Source organism: Andrographis paniculata, unplaced genomic scaffold (assembly GCF_009805555.1).
Source record: "Andrographis paniculata isolate CXL003 unplaced genomic scaffold, ASM980555v1 Contig37END, whole genome shotgun sequence".
NCBI classification, from domain to species: domain Eukaryota; kingdom Viridiplantae; phylum Streptophyta; class Magnoliopsida; order Lamiales; family Acanthaceae; genus Andrographis; species Andrographis paniculata.
In genome coordinates, this window is record NW_026137570.1 from 6,691,262 (window position 1) to 6,712,474 (window position 21,213).

Consider the following 21,213-nt stretch of genomic DNA (forward strand, 5'->3'; position numbering starts at 1 on the left):
AATTATAGTGGGTAGTTAAAAATAGTGTAATGACATTTTTGCCCTTACTTTTTGGTGTAAAAGTAATGATGTGATGTAAAGTAAAGCTATTTGTGGAAAAAAGTAAGGTATTTAATAAAATGTTTACTTTGTAATTGGACATCCCAAAATAGAAACATGTATACTTTCTAGCTGGACGGAAGGAGTATATATTTTCTTTAAAGAACACACCTAAGTTATTGCGACTCATTATTACAATGAATTAAGGGTGTGTTTTGTTTGGGGGTTGGATTTTTTTTTCACTATTCATTCAAATTTTTTTCTCCAAAAATATTAAATCAAATACCTATTTTTTATTTTTTATATTATACTAAAAATCAATTTTACATTTAAAACATCACATCAACACCTATTTATATCACATCATATAACTATTCAAATTCAAAATTTTTACTATTTAAATCCTCACTCAAAATCCAAACCCCCAAACAAAAACACCCTTAAGTGTCATTTGTTTGTGATGTTAGGCAGCTAGTTTCTTGATCGATCACTAAAATTGTAGGTTATAAATAACTTTTTATAGTAAAATTTTCAAATCATTATTTAATATGAATTCTTCTCTAAATTAATATTTTCAAAAAAATAAAAATAAAAACAATTAACAAGATTCCTCTAAAACTAGTTTGTTTTGTGAAATAATGTGAAAGGATATTTTTTATATGTGAAATATAAAGTGTACAAATAATATAAAAATAATAAATATATATAACTAATTTTTTGAAAAAATATATTGATTATTTTCAATAAAAATAACACATATATGTAATAGAATATAACTAACGAACAAATAATTTTACACAAATAAATAAAGTAAATTATATAATGATTAAGATAGTTTTTTTAATAACATGCAAATGATATAGATTTTTTTCTTTAAAAGAAATAAATTAATTTCAAACCTATCAAAAAAAAAAAAAAAAAAAAACCAAATACATTGATTTTTGTCATCTAAACTATAATATCTAACACAATTTTTAATATATATAATATAGTATCCGACTTTAAAAGTTACATTTATTTTTTGTGTTTTTGCGTGTTGATATAATATTATTATAATGATATTTTTAATGTTCTACACTAAATGAAAATTTAGAGCCAGACAGAAGGAATATTATATTATCCAAAGAATAATTAACATTAATCACGTAATATTATTTTTTATATTAATAATCCAATTATTGTATCTCATATAAAAAAATATATATATTAAAATAAAAATACTAATCACTCACATCAATTGATTGGGTTGGAGGGAGTATTACATAATCTATAAGAAATAATTACAACAATAACCATTACATAAAAATTTAATTAATATTTAATATGTAAATATTAAAATGATAATTTTATTAATAATATGTTTTAAATTCAAAACGGGCCAAAAACCTTCTAATAAATAAATAAAATAAATGAAAATTCAAACTGGTAAAACAGTAGGAACAGCTGCAGATGGATTCTTTGCTCTTCAATGGAGACCTCTGATATGAATCTCTCCACTCCCTCCTCCACCGCCACTTCTTGGTTTTCGGGCATTGTCCGCAGTCGGAGTGCCGCCTCCAAGATGCCTAACACCTCCTCCACCGCCGCGGCCGCCGGAGATAGCGGCGGAGGTGGAATCGGACCAATTAACAAGAAGCGTCAGTTCCGCGGGGTGATGTTTAAGTACGGACCCAAGGCAGTTCAGGTGAGGAGGGGAAAAGCTGAATCGCGATATTTTGTGGTTTTTCTAGGTTTTTTACGGCTTTGGTTTGCTTAATTTGAGCTTCGAATTGAAGTTGATTTCTGTTTGGAGTTGAATTTGATTTTAATTTCGTTGGAGAGTGCGATCGGTGGAAGATTTTGATTCGGTGATCGAGATTCCCAAACTGGATTGATTTTGCGTTGTGTTTAGGGTTTATATGATTCTGCAACTTGAGTTGAACTGAGATGTGAATCTGAGAAGTGAAATTTGTAGAAATGAATTAGAGAGTGGCATTGTTGCTGCTATGATTTACATGGTGATTGATTTTGATCTTATTATTGATTTGGTAATGGAGTGATGAAATTTTGAATTTAGCTGTGAATCTGCTTTGATCATTGGTTGTTGCAGCAGCTTTAGTTAAAATACATATACATATATATATATATATGCAGATTGTGAATTGAAATGTGTTGCAGATGAACTTAAGGCATCAGTTTGTGTTAGTCTTGGCAGAAAATGCTTTATAATTGTTCGAGAACTGGATAACTTAAAAGTCGATAAAGAGCCGTAGTTGTTTTAACTAAGCTTTGCACTCGAAACACCTTTTGATTCTAATATTATGTTAAGTAATGATCGTATATAAAACGGAATGAATTATCTTACCTTTGTTATATATATATATATATATATGGTTACTTGGAGAATATTGAAATGTGGAAGTTGTTTGTTTGACTTGGAATGAAATAAGTACTTGGTAGTATTTGCTTTATTTTTTAGTCGTGAACCCGGTTTTGTGTGTGGTGTGCACCTAAATCTTGGAATTATAAGTTGATCCTCATTCCCTATTCGCTTAATCGCAGTTGTTGGCTTGAAATTTCAAATTCGAAAAATGAAATTGGGACAGGCTTAGACATTTGTGACATGCTGGAACACTTTTCGATTGTTTTGCGAGATGCCTAAAGAGCTGAATAGTTATCCTACGATTTTGATGATCATTCTATATTAAATGCCTTCAGGTGCCATGAATTTGTTTATTTATCGACACGAATCAATATTTCATAACAGCTTCGGGAAAGTATTTGGTCCAGAAAATTGAAAGTCAATATCATTCTAATTCTTTGCCAAGTTTTTATGTGAGACACAATTTAAAAATTGCTTCTTTGTTCTGATTTAATGTTTATCGTTCATCGCTGCTTCTTATTGCAGGTGGCATTTAAAACGGGTGAATATAAACAACAAGTTATTTTTATCGGTGGGCTGACTGATGGATTTTTGGCCACTGAGTACGTTATCCATCGTTCTCCAATAGTTCTCTTTGCTAGAATTTTTCTATTGGATGCTAATTTGATGTATTCATTCTATTACCGAACACACACAAAAAAAAGGCACAACAGTAGTAGAAAAAATTATCGAAAAGTAAATACTGATAGTAGTTAAAATAATGTTAAAGAAAGCTAAAAATGTGATGAATGATTTCTCGGGACCTGTCCTTTGATACTCCATGATGTGTTAAAGTTCGGTGCTATATTTTAGATTTATTCTTAACATCACATAATGAACTAATTTGTAGCTTTTCGCCGAAAAAAAAAAAAAAAAAATGCATAAAACTTTCACGGCATCCATGTTTGAGTTAGATTTTTGGTGTAGTCTAAGTTCAGATTTGATATACTGAACCTACAAAACAAGAATTATTCTTAAGTTGAATGTTGACTAGATGTGTATCTCGCGTATTAATGTAATCTTAATATCGATGGTACCAAACTTTGTAGATATTTGGAGCCATTGGCAATTGCTTTGGATAAAGAGCGTTGGTCCTTAGTACAGTTTCTTTTTTCTTCGTCGTATAGCGGATATGGCACTTCGAGTTTGAAACAGGTAAACTATTCTGTTTTCATATTCTGTGTTACGATTTCGAAAAAGTTAATATTGATTCCCCTTCCTCATTTATTGGTGGAATGCTGATCTAATATCGTGGGACGATAAGTGTTTCTTTTCTTCAACTACATGAATCAAGAATCTTACCGAGCAACCTATTATATTATCATTTACGCATGTACTTTTCTCAACATTATTATTCTCTCTATCATGCAAATTTATATCTTGAAAAAAATATTTTCGTTTGCTTTTTGACGTAAAAATTACACCTTTTCTAGTTTTTCTTTAGTATATAAAAAAAGTTTATATTTTTATTCATTTTTCTTAAAATCATGCTTGGTCAAATGAACATAAATATCGATGACGATGGAGGGTACATTTGTTAGCCTTAATTTAATTTTTTGTGATCGGATATATACGTAACATGTCACCATTGTGTTCTATTATGATACTTACACAGTTTTCCGATGCAAAGAATTTTCTTCGCTGCACCTTTGCCCACGTTTAATTTCTCAATTAAAACGAGATTGGAAAATGTATTAGAACGAAAGTAAAACATCTATGAAGCTTGTGAACTCTTATTGTTGTAATTTCATCATTGAACAATTCGAAATGGCTCTATGTCTAGACTTTGCTTTGTAACATACAATATTAGTCGTGATTCATTCCTTTATTTGCTCGCAACAATTCTAATTACCACGTTTTCTCGGATAAAGGATTCAGTGGAGCTCGATCAATTGATAAGTTACCTAATAAACAAGGAAGATTCTGAAGGTGTAGTCCTACTCGGGCACAGTACGGGATGCCAGGTAATCGTCGGTCAATTCTTGTCGAAATCCGGATTATCCAATACAACAATAATTTCTGCCGTGACATAACAAAGTCTAGCGATAACTTCTAAATATACAATATTCGTTTTGATTTGTTTAGGATATTGTGCATTACTTGCGGACCAATGCAGCTTGTTCGAGAGCTGTTCGTGCAGCCATATTACAAGTAATCTCAACTTTCCATTTTTCGCCTTATTTCAATAATTATACCGTGATTTTAATTCTTACGGCATTTGCTTGTCCGTATCACCACATTATTCCACTTCTCTTTTGCCATTTTATTCGACATTTTAGGCTCCTGTGAGTGACCGCGAATTTAGAGCCACTCTCCTTGAAACGGCATCCATGATTGATTTAGCTTCGAAGATGATAAGTGAGGGTAAAGCGTCGGAATTGATGCCCAAAGAAGCCAATCCCGACTCGCCAATCACTGCCTACAGGTCAGGGAAATTCTAAGTTCAAGTTCATTCTTCATTTAAGTGTTTCACCATATAAGTAACATGTTTATCCCATTAAAGATTTGTTTTTTTAGTAGTCGTTTTAGATAATATTTCTTCAATTTTGGGCCTAGTTTTAATTATTATTTCTTCGATTTGATCTCAAACTGAAATTTGATCGTCAAAATTAACAAATGTAGTCTAAAACAAAATCAAATTCTTATTTTTTCGACCAAGAATGCTTATTTACCTCGCAATATCTTTGGCTTTTGCCTATATTCAAAAGCGTAAATTAAACTTTTGGGGTGTATTTTGATGTATTTTAAAATGTTTTCGATTTGAATGAAAAATAGCTCTTCGATTCCATCTAAACGGTACATTTGTGTAAAACGAGCTGTGATTTTGTGTCTGTGATCTCTGCAGATTTCATTCACTTTGTGCTTACAACGGCGATGACGACATGTTCAGTTCCGACTTCAATGAAGACCAGCTGAAACAGAAGCTCGGACATATGTCGAACACACCTACCCTGGTAACAATATAAATTTCGATTCTTACATTTTTGCCGAGCTCGATTTTGCATAGTATTCTTTTTCTTCTCCAAAAAGCTTTCATCGCATTTTTCAAAAAAAATTAATATACTACAAATATTAATTATTTTTATATTATCTACGCAATTCCCTGTACTTCACATCAAAATAATTTCTTCAAACTAAAATATAAAACAAACACATCCATAGTGTCTCAAATTCTGCTGGAAAATCGTGTTTCTGACAGGTCATGTTTTCCATGGGCGACGAATATGTCCCGGAATACGTGGACAAGAAAGCTCTAGTCGACCGGCAAGACATATTTCTTTCAGACCTTAACAATTCTTACATCCTTAATTGTATGTCAAACTCTCACAATCTTATTTGTCCCTATTTTTTGACTCTAGATTGTGTCGAGCGATGGGGGGCGCGGAAAAAGTCGAAATTGAATACGGAAACCACTCGCTGTCCAACCGAGTCGAGGAATGTGTCCAAGGGATCGTAGATTTCATCAAAAGAGACGGCCCGAAAGGATGGGACGACCCGTGGAGTTAAGTAAGGCTTTTAAGCTCGGCCGGGGCTGAAAAAGGATCGGTATGTTGTTCGAGTTTCAAGCTTTTTGTTGTTGAATTTCTATGGATTCTTTACTTAGTTCGATCTTGTTTTTTTCTTTCTTTGGTTCTTTCTTTTTTCGTATGTACATTAAGTCGATGAGAAACTAAAGTATTCTTTCGATCAACCATCCACAAGGTTGATTCGGAATTTGTTGAGCTCTTAAATTTTATGTTCGATTTAATTTGAAATGGAATGAAGTATTGATTTGAATTTTAGTTTAACCAGAATTTAAATGTAATATTTTTCTGAAAAAAAATATAATGGGTGTCTTTGTTCTGTGAAACAATTTGAAGGAATATATTTATTTTAATGTAAAATATAGAAAATTGTATAGGCTATATAAAAATAATGAATGTGTATTTATGTACTCCCTCCGTCCAATAGAAATGGTACAATTTTATATTTTTGTTGTCTCAAGGGTACTATTTTATAATTTAGTGATTGCACTATCTATATAACATAATAAATATCTTTACCATTTATAATATATATTACGCAAATGTCATTAGTTTTATATTACATCATACTATTACGAGTATTTTTTTCTTTTACTACAAATTAATATAATATTAACATTAAAAAATTTATTTGCACAAAACAAATAGTGTTTTTGTTATGGGTCGGAGGTATGTGTGTTTACTTGAGAGGTTTTGATTTTAAATAGTAAAATTTTGAATTGAAATGACAATTTTATGTACTGTGATGTTTTGAATGTAAAATTAGATTTTAGTGTAATAAAATAAATGAAAATTGAGTGTTTGATTTGATGTTTTTTTAGAAAAAATAAAATTGAAATAGTAAAATAAGGCTTAAAATCTTACAGATAAACAGAGCCATTAATTTTTTTGGGAAAATGGATAAAGAAAAAAAACTAAGGGTGTGTTTGTTTGGAGGTTTGGATTTTGAGTTAGAATTTGAATAGGAAAAATTTTGAATTTGAATAGTTGTATGATTTGATGTTTTGAATATAAAATTGATTTTTAGTATAATATAAAAAATAAAAAATAGATATTTGATTTGATGATTTTGAAGAAAAATGAAAAGGGATAAATAGTGAATTTAAAATCCAAATCCCCAAACAAACACACCCTAAAAGAACAAACCAAATGTATTTTTATTAAAAATTATATTGAATAAATAGTTTTACCTCCGGCCCGCAATAATAGTACCATTTATTTTTTTCACATAGATTTTTTAATATTAATATTATATTAATTTGTATTAAAACGACAAAATTCTCTATTAATATGATGTAATAGCAATGACATTATATGTAATGGTATTAGTATATATTATATTAAGTATGTAATACGGTTAATTTAAGAAATCATATATTTGTTTTGGAACGGATAAAAATAAATAAAAAATACTCCCTTCGTCCCAATATAATAGTCTTGTTTACTATTTTGTTCTTCTCAAAATAATAGTTTTATTTCCATAAATAATCATATCACTGTAAAACTACAATTACTTTTTCATTATTATTACACAATGACCACTACTTTTTACACAAATACACTCACAAGGACAAAAAATTCTTTTATCAGTACTTTTTATCTACTACCAATATAATATCAATATTCCTTAAATCTCGTCAAACACAACCCAGACTATAATTATGGGACAGAGGGATAGTATAATTGGTGTGTTTACTTGTAAGATTTTATGATTTTACTATTTCAACTTTATTTTCTCTCCAAAAATATCAAATTAAACATCTATTTTTTTTTATTATTATTATTATACTCCCTCCGTCACATAAGTAAATATCAATTTGTTTTTTTCACGTAGTTTTAGAAATATTAATATTATATTGGAATATAGTAGGAATAAAGTAAAACTGACTAAAATAACCTTATTAGTATGTGTGATATAAAGGTAATGACATTTGTGTAATATATTGTAAGTTGTAAGGGTATTTGTAATGTTAGGTAAATAGTACAGTTACTAAAAAAGAAAATAGATACTTTGTTACGAGACAGACTAAAATGGAAAAATTGATACTTTGTTATGGGACGGAGGGAGTAGTAAAATTTAATTTTACATTTAAAACATCATATCAATACACATTTATATCAAATTAAACAACTATTTCAATTCAAAATTTTACTATTTAAAATCAAAAATCAAAATCAAAACTCACAAGTAAACATAATATCAATATGTTCTTTTTATGAGATCAAGGAGTTTTATTTTAATTTAAAATTACAATAGAACAAGATGCAAGTTTAAAAACATAAACTAAACTCACAAAAACAATTATGGCTCTAGTACAATTTTTTTTTTATTTTATCAAATACTTCATCTGTTATGCAAATCTGTGTTTATTTGACCCGGCATAAAAATTAATAAAAATGAGTAATAATTCTTATTTTTTTTTATAGTAAAAAGTAATATAAAACATATAATAATTTTTTACTAATAATTTTCGATGACAACCCAAAAAAAATATTAAGCATAAATTTAAATTACGGAGAGAAGTATATTCAATGTGATATAATTTAATTAATTTTTGTCACGTGCAGGCAATTATTATAGGTTTGTATTTTTTATTTATTAATGTTTGAAATTATATTATATAACATCTCATTATTTGAAAATATTTAATAGTGAGTCTCGACATGGTGGTGGGGGTTGGTTAAAATGCACCTTTTATTTAATTATTTATTTATTATTTTAGTCTAAAAGTTAGGGCTGCTTTTGACTTTGGTTTTATTCATTTACTGCAGATTTTATGTTAAGGAGTTTTGAGCTATTTGGATCTTTTTATTTTTTTATTTTTATTTTTTTAAAAAAAAATTATACATTTTAATTTTATTTTAAATTTTTAAATTTATAATTTTTTAAATTTTAATTAAATTAATTAGTTATGTTAATTTTAATTTTAATTTATTTTTATTATACAATAATTATTTTAATTAATACTCCCTCCTCCGTCCCATGTAATATAGGCATGTTACGGTAGATACGAGAATTTAGGTAAAATGTAATTAGTATGTAATTAAGAAATACATTAGAAAAAATAATTACGGTATAGGAAAAATAATTGTAAATTAAGATTAAGATAACGAAATAGTTTAATTAAGTTTTAAAAAATTATAAAATTTAAAATTTAAAATAGGATTAAAGTCTATAAATATAATTTCAAAAAATGAAAGGACAAATTATGTGGTACAGGAGAAAATAGAAAATATGGATAAATTACGTGGGACGGAGAGTATATTATTAATTATTTACTAATTATACTCTCCTAAATTTTTATGTATACGATAGTATTTTTTATTTTTAATATATATTACTTCCTCCGTCCTAAAAGAGTTGTCTTGTTTTTTCATTTTTCTACGTAAAAAAAACAATTGTCATATTTTCTTATTTAGTAATCATGGTCTCTGCTTTATAACAAAATTATTCTATTTTTTTAAATTATCCATAATTATTATTCTAATCTACTTTTTAAAATTTTTTTAAAAATAAGACATCTTAGTCTTTCGTATTTTATCATTTAATTTTTCTATTTGATATTTGAATATTAAATATTATATTAAAACGTAATACAAATTAAAAAAAAATTGTAAAAATATTTTCATTGATGTCTTATGATATTAATATAAGAACATTTTTATAGAAAAATTATATAAACATAAAAATATTTTTAATATTAATTATAATAACAGTAAATGTGACCTTAGAAGTGGAATGAAGTATTGTGACGGATAGAGTATGTCTTTATATATATAATTCAATCATTCACAATTTTTTTTTTTTTTAAATTTTACACAAAAGTTACAATAGAGTATATCTTTTTAAATACTCTCGTCGTCTCAATACAATAGTCTTGATTATCATTTTTATCCGTCTCAAAATAATAGTCTTATTTTCGTAAATAATCATATCATTATAAAACTATCCATACTTTTTCATTATTATTACACAATTATCACTATTTTTTACATTAATGTACTCATAAGGACAAAAAAATTATTTATCTTTACTTTTTATTAATTATCAATATAATATTAATATTTTTTAAATTTCGTATCAAATACAATAAGATTATATTTTAGGACCGAGTATATAAATCAATCATTTATTCACATTTTTTTTTTTTAATTTTACACAAAAAAATTTAAATTAAAACACTCAAACAGATATAGTACTACTAATAATGAACATACTCTTAAAAGCATACACAGAGCCCGAACTCCAAAACAATCCTGACCGTCAGATGCGGCCATGCAGACGCGTTAAACTGAAAAGACAAAAATACCCCTCCCAATCATCGTCGTCCTCATCCTCTCAATCTCCATTAATCTGCCTGTCGGTGACCTCTCTGCCATTTTTATTTTTTCTTTCATTTTAAAAAAATTCAAAAAATAGTTGTTCTCAAAAGCATTATTGTCCACCAAAATCTAAATCCAAATCCAAATCATAAAAATAAAATAAAATAAATACAAATATTGTTGCCAGCTGCACCTCCTCCCTTTATTCTGTCTCTGTCCTCCACTCCCATCCCTACTTCTGCCATTGCCCTTTCTCTCTCTACATCTCTCTCTCCTCCCATAAACCAAAATCTCTCTCTCTCTCCAATACATACACATACATATATATCTATACCCATCTTCTTCTCCATTGCAAAAGATTCAAGATTCAAGATTCAATTTTTGCAAGAAAGTTCAAGAACTAAGGTATGTTTCTTCAAATATTATTACCCTCTTTATTTTCCCAAGAAAAAATCTATTCTTTTTTAAAAAATATTATTCACCTCAAATTCTTGGAATGTTGAACATGCAAACCCCAAGATTTTAAATAAAAATAATTTAGATATAATATTTGTGGGTTTTTTTAAAAAAAAAAAATTTATATTTATGTTAATTATTTTGCAGCAATGGTTGAAAAGCTTTGGATTTTAAAGCCATCAAGCCCTACAGTTCAGTGGTGGTTCAAGATTCTGATTCTTGCTGTATTTCTTGGAGTTTTGATCGTTTGGGGAATCGACGGTCTCGATTTCGCCACGTTTCATCAAGATTTCGTCGTCAAAAACCTCACTTCCAATCCTCAATTCCAAAACCCTAATTTCAGCCCCAAAATCGAAAACCCTAATTCCCATAATCATCCCACACACCAGAGCTTCAATTTGCCCCAAATCAAAAACCCTAACCCTAACCCTAATTCGAATTACCGATCCAAGAAAACCCCCAATTTTGTCATCCACGATCAATCTCCGTCGGAATTTGGGGCAAATTATTCCTCGAATCTTCTCGCAAACTGGCTGGCCCCTGGCGGTGAGCCCTGTAAAGATTCGAGAACTTCCGACATTCGAATACCTCGAATTGATGGCAATGACGGGACGACGACGATGAATTTGACCGCCGGCGAAGTCCATGAGTTCGTTTTTCAGGCGTTGGATGATTCCGGCGAGCCGCATTGCCTCGGCGGTGACTATTTCGAGCTCGATTTGTCGGGGCCGCAGTGGAAGTCCCGGCCGCCGGTGAAGGACTCCGGCGACGGGAACTATACATTCTCATTGCAAGTCCACCCCGAATTCGCCGCCGGCTACTATAATTTGACCATCGTTTTATTATTCCGGCATTACGAGGGGCTTAAATTTTCGCCCCCTCGATTCGTCGTCGATAAAGTTCTTCGTGCCGTACGTATCGCATTCGTCGTAAACGGCGGCACGCCGCCGCCGCCGGAAATTCGGCGGTGCGCAAAGTCAGATTTCGACCGCGACGTTTGGTCGGGGCGGTGGACGCGGCACGCGATTAACGAATCGTGCGTCGTCGGAAACGACGGGCGGTACCGATGCCTTGAGCCGAGCCTCCCGTGCGCCCCGCCGTGGTGCGACGGCCCGTTGGGCGCGCTCGAGAGCAACGGTTGGGTCTACTCGGCGCATTGCGCATTTAATTTGTTTACGGTCGACGACGCGTGGAAATGTTTGCGCGGCCGATGGATTTTTTGGTGGGGTGACTCGAACCATTGCGACACGATTCGTAACCTGCTTCAGTTTGTGTTGGGCGTGCACGTTTACGACACAATTCCACGAATATTCGACGCGAACATAACAAACCCAAACGACCCATCGCAAACAATACGTTTCACGAGCATTTTCAACGGGCATTTTAACCACACGCAAAACTACCAAGGGCTAAACTCGTTGGTCGACGCTGATTACCGCGAGACGTTGAGACGGTACTTTGCCGGCGACGTCGTTCCCGACGCGGTGATCATGAACTCGGGCTTGCACGACGGCGTGTATTGGAAAAACGTCCGGAAATTCATCCGGGGGGCGGATTTCGTGGCGAGGTTTTGGGCCGAGGTCGTGGACGGGGTCAGGGCGAGGGGGCTTAAGCCCCCCGAGGTCGTGTACCGGACAACGGTGGCGACGGGGGGTTACGCCCGGCATTTGGCGTTCAATCCGCAAAAGATGGAGACGTTCAACGGTGTCGTGTTGGAGAAGCTCCGGCAGCGCGGGATTCTCGACCGGGTCATCGACGGCTTCGACATGACATTCCCGTGGCACTTCGACAACCGGTGCAACGATGGCGTGCACTACGGCCGGGTGCCGCTTAAGGCCAAGTGGCGAGATGGACAAATCGGGCACCAATATTTTGTCGACGTAATGCTCGGCCACGTGTTGATCAACGCCGTGTGCGCTCGGTAACACTGAGCGAAACGAGCAGAACTGAGCCGAGCTTTTTTAACACGGATTGTGTAGTATTATGATTAGTTGATTTTTTTAAAAAGAAGAAAAATTTTAGTTATTAGACATTTGTGGTACTCTTCTCTTGAATTGCCACTAGATTTTTTTATTTTTTTACTTGTTATGATTATTGGAGTAATATTTTTTTGTAAGTTTAAAAGTAATAAAGTTGAGGGTTTTGTTTTGATTTTTTTGTCATCGAGAAAAAAAAAAAAAAAGTTTTAAATAATATTCTATTTTAATGTTGTTTCTCAATTGAGCAAATAATATGTAAATATGTCTATGATTCCTATACGATTTTTTTTCTGAAAAAAAAAAAAAAAAAAATCTTTGATCAATTTAATATATATATATATATATATGTAATTTCTATTTAGTAATTACTTGTGATGTATACTAGGGTTTGTTCAATTTTACTTTTTAGATGGAAGTGCTTTTTTTTTTATATTAAGTACTAAGAATTATATTGATAATATAAAAAATAGTATTTTGTATTTAATTATTATTTTTATAAAATATATATAATATATAATGTCATTAATGTGTGTATATTGTATTGTTTTAATAATATTTATACATAATTATTTCATTTAAAATTGCTAAAGTGAACAAACCTAATATTTCACCTAGATTACCATCAAAATATTATAGTATTTATTATTATTAAAGGGTGTGTTTTTCTATTTAAAATAAAAAGTATTGTTATATAACGGGGACAATTATTAATAAAAAAAAATATTACCTTTTCATAAAATATTATATATTAAAATATTATTTAAATTAATATTTAAATTAATATTTTATTTGAAAGCAATTTTAACCTACAATCAAGTAAACACTAAAATATTGCAATCATGTTTTGTTACTGTATTTTTTTCAATTTTATTATTTATATAAAAATAAAATTATATTCAAAATTAAATAATGTGTTAAAATTATTATCTCAAAATAATATTTCAATTTTTTAGTGTGACAAAAAGCACGTGACGTCACGTGCGTATGGTCTTTACGAGAAATCAATCACCTGAGGAAAGAATGTTTTATTATTTTCTAGGACCAATTGTGGAAAGAATCCGCGCGAATCAGCCATGGATTGAACTGAAGGATCCAACCATTTGATCTTCCAATTGAGTGCGCCATGGAGTGGAAACCCCGTTGCATTTCCCACTCTTCCCCCCTTCCTCGATGATTACAAGGTTTGTGTTCCTCCTTTTCCGTTAATTGCACTCAAATATCGGATTTTAATTCAATTCGAATCGTTGTTCGCCATTGCAGCGATTGATCATCTGCAAAGATTTTCAATCAATCGAAATGGCGTTCGAAATCCCTTGGGCTTTCTTATGGAGAACTTTACTGGTGTTGTTCCTCGCCGCCGCCGCCGGAATCGCTTGCTTCACTCTCCCCGTTCAAAAGGTCGGATTTGCGTTCTAGGGGTTTTTTTGTATGATTAGACTGTTTTTGGTGATGAAATTGTTTGTAGCATTAGTTGTTTAGTCAGCATAGTTTAGATTGGCTGAAATTGGGGGAATTTTGAAAGATTTTTTCAGCTGATTTTGGTACGATTTAGGTTTTCAGATGATGGTAAAAAGGAGATGTGTTTTTGGTGGAAATAGTGATGAATAGAATTTGAAAATTACTAATTTACTTGGTTAATGTGCACTTACAAATGTAGTTTTAATGTTTTATATAAAAATTGATGATTTGGTTGCAGATCAATGATAATGGTGGGGTAAATCGATGTTTTTTCGACAGTAATTATTTTCGAATTTCCAGATGTTGAACTTTTGATTAAAGCTAAGATAGAGAGTGAAGGGTGTTCGAGGCCGCAATTATATGTTAAAATGGTTATGTAGGCACAAAGTGTATAGTTATAATATTTATTCCTAATGCTGAATATATGATTATCGATGATAATATAAAGCATTGTAGGTTTGGAAGCTTTGTGTTATAATATAAAGTTTGTGATGAAAAATGTAATCGAACATGAACCAAAATGGTTTCGTGCAGTTGCTTAAGGGATTCTTAGCATGGATTGATGAAGATCTTGGACCTTGGGGTCCTCTAGTGCTGTAAGTACGGTTCTAATGTCGTCATAAAATTTTACAATGTGCTTAAAAGAGTAGGTGTTTTAAACGCCGTGTGTGATGAATATCATATGGAAATTACACAATTTGCCGTATCAACGATTAGAATAGGTCAATAGGATTAGTTTGATCTTCACCCCTGCATAAGTATGGTTTCGGCTAAAATCCGGATTAGTTAGTTTTGTAATACCTGCGGATAGCTTTATGTGATTTTATTTGGCTTCTCCAAATGAGCTTATAGTTAAAGGAACGGATATTGGACAATAAATTTTCAACGGATATATGTACATTCCAGTTATTTTTTTTGCTTTTGGCCTTTTGATTCGCTTAAATGATGTAAAATTGAGTAATTATTGTTTGTGCTTTGTATACAAGTTTTCAAATCGAAATTGAATTTATTTTGAATCACACATAATTGGTTGTACCTGCAGGACTGTGGGGTACATTCCTTTGACAATATTAGCAGTCCCTGCTTCGGTTCTTTCGGTACAATCTACTGCATTGTCTTCGTCTTTTTCAGTTTCAGGTTTCTGAAATAAAGCTTTTTAACTAATGAAAGTTATGAATATTGGACAGGAAACTGAATTTCTTTTCGCTATATTTTATTTGGGGATTCTAATTTGCTCTGATTTCTGTTTCTGGCATTAATGTGATCACATTTGTTGTTAAGCTACTTAAGCGACGAAGAAGGAAATCCGGTAGTTGATCGTAATTCTTACAAGATCTCCTATGCGCGTCTGTTTTTTCAAGTTCATTCATTCATTCACTCAATTTTTTCCTTTTTTTTGTTTTTTCATTTTCTTGCATGTCTTAACAAATCCATAAATTCTCAGGTTATGTCTGTGTTTCGAACTTAATCCTTTATGCTACTTGTCTCTTCCAGCTCGGTGGTGGCTATCTGTTTGGATTGCTTTTAGGTTTTATTTCCGACTCTGTTGGGGCTACATTGGGTGCCGGGGCTGCGTTTCTTCTCGGAAGAACTGTAGGTGCTTTTTAATATTGTTTGTACTATTCATTTTCTTGATAAGGCTAAATTAGAAATAAACACCTGATCTATCCAAAAGTTTCGAAGTTTTCAGATTCTTATAATGTATTTTTACCTCAACTCTATTCGATTGACATTGATTCTTATCTTTTGTCGGTTTGTACTATGAGTAGCTTGGGAGGCCGTTTGTTATGTCCAGATTAAAGGACTGCCCAAATTTCAATGCAATAACCGTGGCAATTGAGAGATCGGGATTTAAGGTGTGTGTCCTTCTTGTCCATGCAATGCTGCCGTATTTCTTGATCTAATCGGATATTTTCCTAATTTGATCTTTCTTTTTTTTACCAGATTATGTTGTTGCTAAGGCTCGCACCTTTAGTTCCGTTTAACGTACTGAATTACTTCTTATCCGTGACTCCTGTCCCATTTGCTGATTACTTACTGGCTTCGTGGTTGGGCATGATTGTACAGACCTTTGATCTTACTTTTGAATATTTGTGTCGAATTTTTCTTCGCTAAACTGTCGTCTACACTTTATTCTTGATATTAGTTTGTCCGAGTATCCGCCGGTGATGGAATTGTACATTAATGTTCCTTTTCGCAGCCAATAACCGTCGCTTTGGTGTATGTCGGGACAACCTTGAAGGATATCTCGGATGTAACACATGAATATACCGAATTTTCACTATCCCGTCTGGTAAGATCTTCGGTTCTTGTTTCTTTTCTAGTCGAAGTTTAGAGAAAGAAAAAATTTGTTGTGCATTTTGCCAAATAGGGGAAATGCTTGATTTCAATGATGGAATAATAGTCACGAAGATTACTTTTGAACTGTCGATTATCAACATTTCTATCAAAACATCTCAAACTAGTATCACACCTTCTCCGATACATCAATTACGAATATATATATATAAAGTAGACTATAAGTTCCTAAGATAGATATAAGAATGCGTAGAAGATTTGGTTTGTGTTCGTCAGTTTTTGTTTTTATTGTTTTTTAGGTGAAACAGTGATCAGATGTGATATTTTGTATGTAAAATTCTGAATAGTATCGGGAACAACGAAACATCAAAAAGAACAAATCATAGCCTCGAAATCCATTATGTCACTTAGGAATGAGTCGAGCATTTCAAAGTTCAAGCGACGTAATTATTCATAATCACTTGTTCTAACGCGCGAACATTTTCTTTGATGCAGACGTACTTTGTGTTGGGCATTTTGGTGTCCGGTAATTTCAATGACACTCTTTTCACACATATATATATATATATCTTGGTTCGATACACTCAACTACGATGCCTTATGTTTAGTGTTATCTTTCGGTTCATTCTTCTTTCGACCAAAATTAAATTATGCTCGATTTTCAGTATTTTTTTTTTTATTCGCGAAACTATCTTTCTTGCAGTCGTCTTGATGATTTGTGTCACACAAATTGCTAAGAACACTTTGGAGAAAGTTTTGGCCGAAAATCCACAAGAAAACGAGGATCCATCGCCGATAGAAGACCCCGAATCACACAATGGCGTGGACTCGCCTGCGAATCTCCAACAGCCACTTATAGTACACGTCGAGTCTCCCGTCGGGTAAATTTGATCGGTAAGTTTTGCGAATAGATGCTTCCCTTCGGGTAAATTTGATCGTTTGATCGATAAGTTTCGCAAATAGATGCTTATTCGATGTATAGAAGGAACCTATTTCGACAAATTCGTAACACGATAATTTGATGTTACTTATCAGAGTTATCTATACAATTTTTTGAATCGATTATATAATTTTTTTCATTCTTTTTAAGAAAACTGAAATTATGATCTTCTTTTGAAGTTTGATTTCAATTTTTTTTACTATATCGCAAATAAGTTGAAGGGTAAACTGTTTTTTTAGTCCTGTAACTGGACCCCTTGTCGCAAACTAGTTCTATAAGTGAAAAATTTTCACTGTTTTAGTCCTCCGGCGCCGGAGATGTCTGGCTCGCCGGATGTGAAGGTGTCACTGACCCGGCGGACACGTGGATTTTTTATTTTTTTTCATTTTTTAAATTTATTTTAAATTTTATTTGTATTTTTTATTTATTTGGTTCAATTAAAAAAAATTAAAAACTAAAAAAAAATCCACTTGTCCGTCAGGTGTCGCTGATCTAGCGGAACACCTGGCGGACACGTCACCTCCGGCGAGCCACGCGGGCGTCTCCGGCGCCGGAGGACTAAAACAGAGATTTTTCACTTATGAGATTAGTTTGCGACATGCTCCACTTACATGACTCAATTACAGGACTAAAAAAACAATTTACCGTAGGTTAAGTTGAATTGTATAGTTCAACTCAAGTTATAGATCAAAGTGAAATTTATATTGTAATTATATATTAAATAGTATATAGATATAATTATTTGTTGGATATAACAATAAAATGCAACTATTTTCACAAAAAAAAAATAATTATTTAAGTGCAATAGCTATTAATTATTTTGCTAATTTAAATTACTATCTTTATACAGACATTTATAAAATATACTCCTTATATGTAGTATTTATTTTTTTTATAATAGATTAAAAAATAATAAAATTTTATTAATTAGTGGATATATGTAAGATGGTTTTTAATACTCCCTTCGTTCTTAAAAAAAAAAAGGGAAAGGTTCCCCTTGAAAACGTCTTCTCATCTTTTATTTCGCTTCGAATAATGCTGATCAAATCTCAGCCGTCCATTATTTTACGATCTACGGCTACGATTCCGGCCGGACCGGGTACAAGGTAAAGAACAATTTATATGTTGAAAATTTTGTACATAGATTCCCCTCATCATAGAAACCTACAAATATATATACGTTGAAAATTTTTGTACAAAACCAAGACACAAATTGAACAAACATCAATAATTTGTACATATATATATAAAACATCCAAATGCTTTACTGTAATAAAATGTGCCATTGTAAGAACATAGCAGCTTTAGGGCCATACATTGTATCTTTGTGTAATGATATTTCTTAGGGATGAAAATTAAAAATAAAAAAATAAAAAAATAAAAAAATAAAAATCAAATATATTACTTCTTCTATTCGTTTTTATACGTCACATTTACCTTTTACGTTATTATACTTAACATTAAAAATATTCTTATATTTGTATAATTTTTTGTACGAATGTCCTTCTATTAGTATTTTAAAATAGTAATGAAAGTATTTTTGCAATGTTTTCTTAATGTGTACTACGTTTTGATATAATAATATAATATCAACGCGCAAAAATTAAATGAGACTCTTAGAGCCGAACGGGGATAATATAACTTTTTTATATTGTGAAACATATTTATACCGAATTGTTCGATTTAAGTATCAATATGATATTTTAATTTATAATTATTTTAAATTTTCTAATTCATAGTTTTTTTATTTTAATTAAATTAATTAGTTATTTTAATTTTAATTTACAATTATTTATATTATTGAATACTTATTTTTATTAATATATTATTAATTATACTTATTTTAATTTCGTATCTACGGTAATCCGGACACGGTTGGTGGAACTGAGGGAATAATTTGTTTTCCATTCACTTAAATATTATATGTATGGTAACAACTTCACTAATGCGTTGGATCATACATAAACTATCAATTAAATACATTCGTTAATCAAAATATAAAAATATTAAACATAAACATATTTATGTTAAAATAATATTTTCAAATCGGTTGTATAATATAATTTTAGTGGACGAAAAGAATATAATTTATTTTTATTATATAAATAAATATATAAATAATGCCAACATTATTTTGATGTTTGTTTAATTAGTATAGTTTATTTTTTTGAAAATAATAGTTTGATTGATATATTATAAATATATATATATATTTATGCAAAATTATAATATATCCAATAGTATCTTATTGTTTAACTATCAATGGATTTTATTTTTTTTAAGGTAAAAATATTATTAGTGTGTTTGCTCTCTATTGGTTGACTTCCATCAATATATAAATGATATACTCCTTCCGCCCTAATACAATAGTCTTGTTTACCATTTTTTTTCGTCCCAAAATAATAGTATCAGATTTATAAATAATCATATCACCATAAAACTATCCCTACATTTTTTATTATTATTACACAATTTCCACTACTTTTTACACTAATATACTCACAAGGGCAAAAAAGTCATATATCTTTACTTTTTTACCAACTACCAATATAATATCAATATTTCTTAAATTTCGTGTCCAACACTACAAGACTATACTTTTACAAATTTAAACTTTTAATTGAAATGGTCATTAACACCCTCTAATATAAATTTATTAAATTTTTAAAATGCTTTTTTCTAATTAAAAGTACATTTTGTGATGTTAATTAATAATACTAAAAGCTTAAAAGTATATATATATATATATAAACAAAAATGATTACGGTGCTGATTTAAAAAATTAAACACCGTGCTTTATTTTTATAATATATACAAACAACACATGTTGTTATTACATACAATGGACATGTGTTGTTTGTTTATAATTAATTATATGTGTGTTGTATAAGAGTATCTCATATGCTAAAATCAAATGTTGCGTATTGTATGATATTATAGCATGTGCTATAAATTTATATGTTATATTTATATTATATTAATATATACAATGTATTTTCTGTAATAATATTGTATATTATTAGACAACATACGATGTGCTTTTCAGGATTAAATTTAGCCGCCAGGTATGTAAACAAACTCTGTATATTTTGATAGTAATTTATGAAATTACATATTAAAAAAATAATAATAAAAAAAACAAAGTATTATACATATACGTATTTTATCGAGAGAGTGAATAGAAAGTTTAGTATTCTCTCATTTAAATTTATGCTCACTTTTCTTTTTGTGTTGTCATTGAAAAATATTTTTGTTTTTTTTTTAAATAAAAAATTATTATATTTTTGTATTTTTTTACTATAAAAAGAAAAAATAATTATTATTACTCATTTTTATTAAAATTCGTGCCGATCAAATGAGCATATATTTGTATAACTGAGGGACTAAGAATAAATCAACATATTCTTTCCTTGAGCCCTATTTCCAACATCACATGCCACACATAATTATTTATTTATTTTTTATTTTAATTATAAGCTTTTTTTTTTTTTTTCTTTCTTTCAAAATATGCTAATGCAAAGGGTATATATAATATGGTGTTTTATATTTAAATACTTATTTAAATAAAAAAAATTAAAATATAAAATATATAATGTAGAAATAACATATAAAATGTATTTATTTCTTCTGTTAAAGGAAACTCACATTGTAAAATATTTATTTTCTCCGATTCAATATAAATTATTTTTTTAATAAGTATTAATTTTACTATAAATTATAAGTATGTTTAAATTTATATTTATTTATATCAAATTTAAAATATAATAAAAAACAATTTTTGCATATAAAAATTTA

The 21,213-nt window shown here is 30.3% G+C and overlaps 3 protein-coding genes across 3 annotated transcripts; all 3 read left to right on the plus strand.

The window, feature by feature from the left end:
- The first annotated feature begins 1,455 nt into the window (after positions 1 to 1,455).
- On the plus strand, positions 1,456 to 5,965 carry LOC127250101 (UPF0613 protein PB24D3.06c-like). The gene is made up of 9 exons (XM_051273257.1): positions 1,456 to 1,723; positions 2,927 to 3,003; positions 3,490 to 3,595; positions 4,312 to 4,404; positions 4,526 to 4,591; positions 4,720 to 4,865; positions 5,286 to 5,394; positions 5,640 to 5,704; positions 5,800 to 5,965. Exons 1-9 carry the CDS (start codon positions 1,508 to 1,510, stop codon positions 5,945 to 5,947), a joined length of 1,026 nt encoding a protein of 341 aa, XP_051129214.1. The 5' UTR covers positions 1,456 to 1,507; the 3' UTR covers positions 5,948 to 5,965.
- Positions 5,966 to 10,487: 4,522 nt separating this feature from the next.
- LOC127250660 (uncharacterized) lies at positions 10,488 to 12,790 on the plus strand. Its single transcript, XM_051274041.1, has 2 exons — positions 10,488 to 10,692; positions 10,891 to 12,790. Exon 2 carries the CDS (start codon positions 10,893 to 10,895, stop codon positions 12,666 to 12,668), a length of 1,776 nt encoding a protein of 591 aa, XP_051129998.1. The 5' UTR covers positions 10,488 to 10,692; positions 10,891 to 10,892; the 3' UTR covers positions 12,669 to 12,790.
- A 952-nt stretch (positions 12,791 to 13,742) lies between these two features.
- Positions 13,743 to 17,542, plus strand: LOC127250061 (uncharacterized). Its single transcript, XM_051273210.1, has 10 exons — positions 13,743 to 13,903; positions 13,983 to 14,120; positions 14,715 to 14,776; positions 15,223 to 15,277; positions 15,675 to 15,773; positions 15,950 to 16,036; positions 16,125 to 16,241; positions 16,381 to 16,473; positions 16,974 to 17,004; positions 17,182 to 17,542. The coding sequence occupies exons 2-10, from the start codon at positions 14,019 to 14,021 to the stop codon at positions 17,361 to 17,363; spliced, it is 828 nt and encodes a 275-aa protein (XP_051129167.1). The 5' UTR covers positions 13,743 to 13,903; positions 13,983 to 14,018; the 3' UTR covers positions 17,364 to 17,542.
- The last annotated feature ends 3,671 nt before the right edge of the window (positions 17,543 to 21,213 follow it).

Bases quoted from the DNA above. Each gene is read 5' to 3' on its own strand.
- LOC127250101 (XM_051273257.1), top strand. From the start codon at position 1,508: ATGGAGACCTCTGATATGAATCTCTCCACTCCCTCCTCCACCGCCACT. The intron at 3,004-3,489 runs GTACGTTATCCA...CAAACTTTGTAG, and splicing joins GATGGATTTTTGGCCACTGA to ATATTTGGAGCCATTGGCAA. The intron at 4,592-4,719 runs GTAATCTCAACT...TCGACATTTTAG, and splicing joins TTCGTGCAGCCATATTACAA to GCTCCTGTGAGTGACCGCGA.
- LOC127250660 (XM_051274041.1), top strand. From the start codon at position 10,893: ATGGTTGAAAAGCTTTGGATTTTAAAGCCATCAAGCCCTACAGTTCAG.
- LOC127250061 (XM_051273210.1), top strand. From the start codon at position 14,019: ATGGCGTTCGAAATCCCTTGGGCTTTCTTATGGAGAACTTTACTGGTG. The intron at 15,774-15,949 runs GTAGGTGCTTTT...TACTATGAGTAG, and splicing joins CGTTTCTTCTCGGAAGAACT to CTTGGGAGGCCGTTTGTTAT. The intron at 16,037-16,124 runs GTGTGTGTCCTT...TTTTTTTACCAG, and splicing joins TTGAGAGATCGGGATTTAAG to ATTATGTTGTTGCTAAGGCT.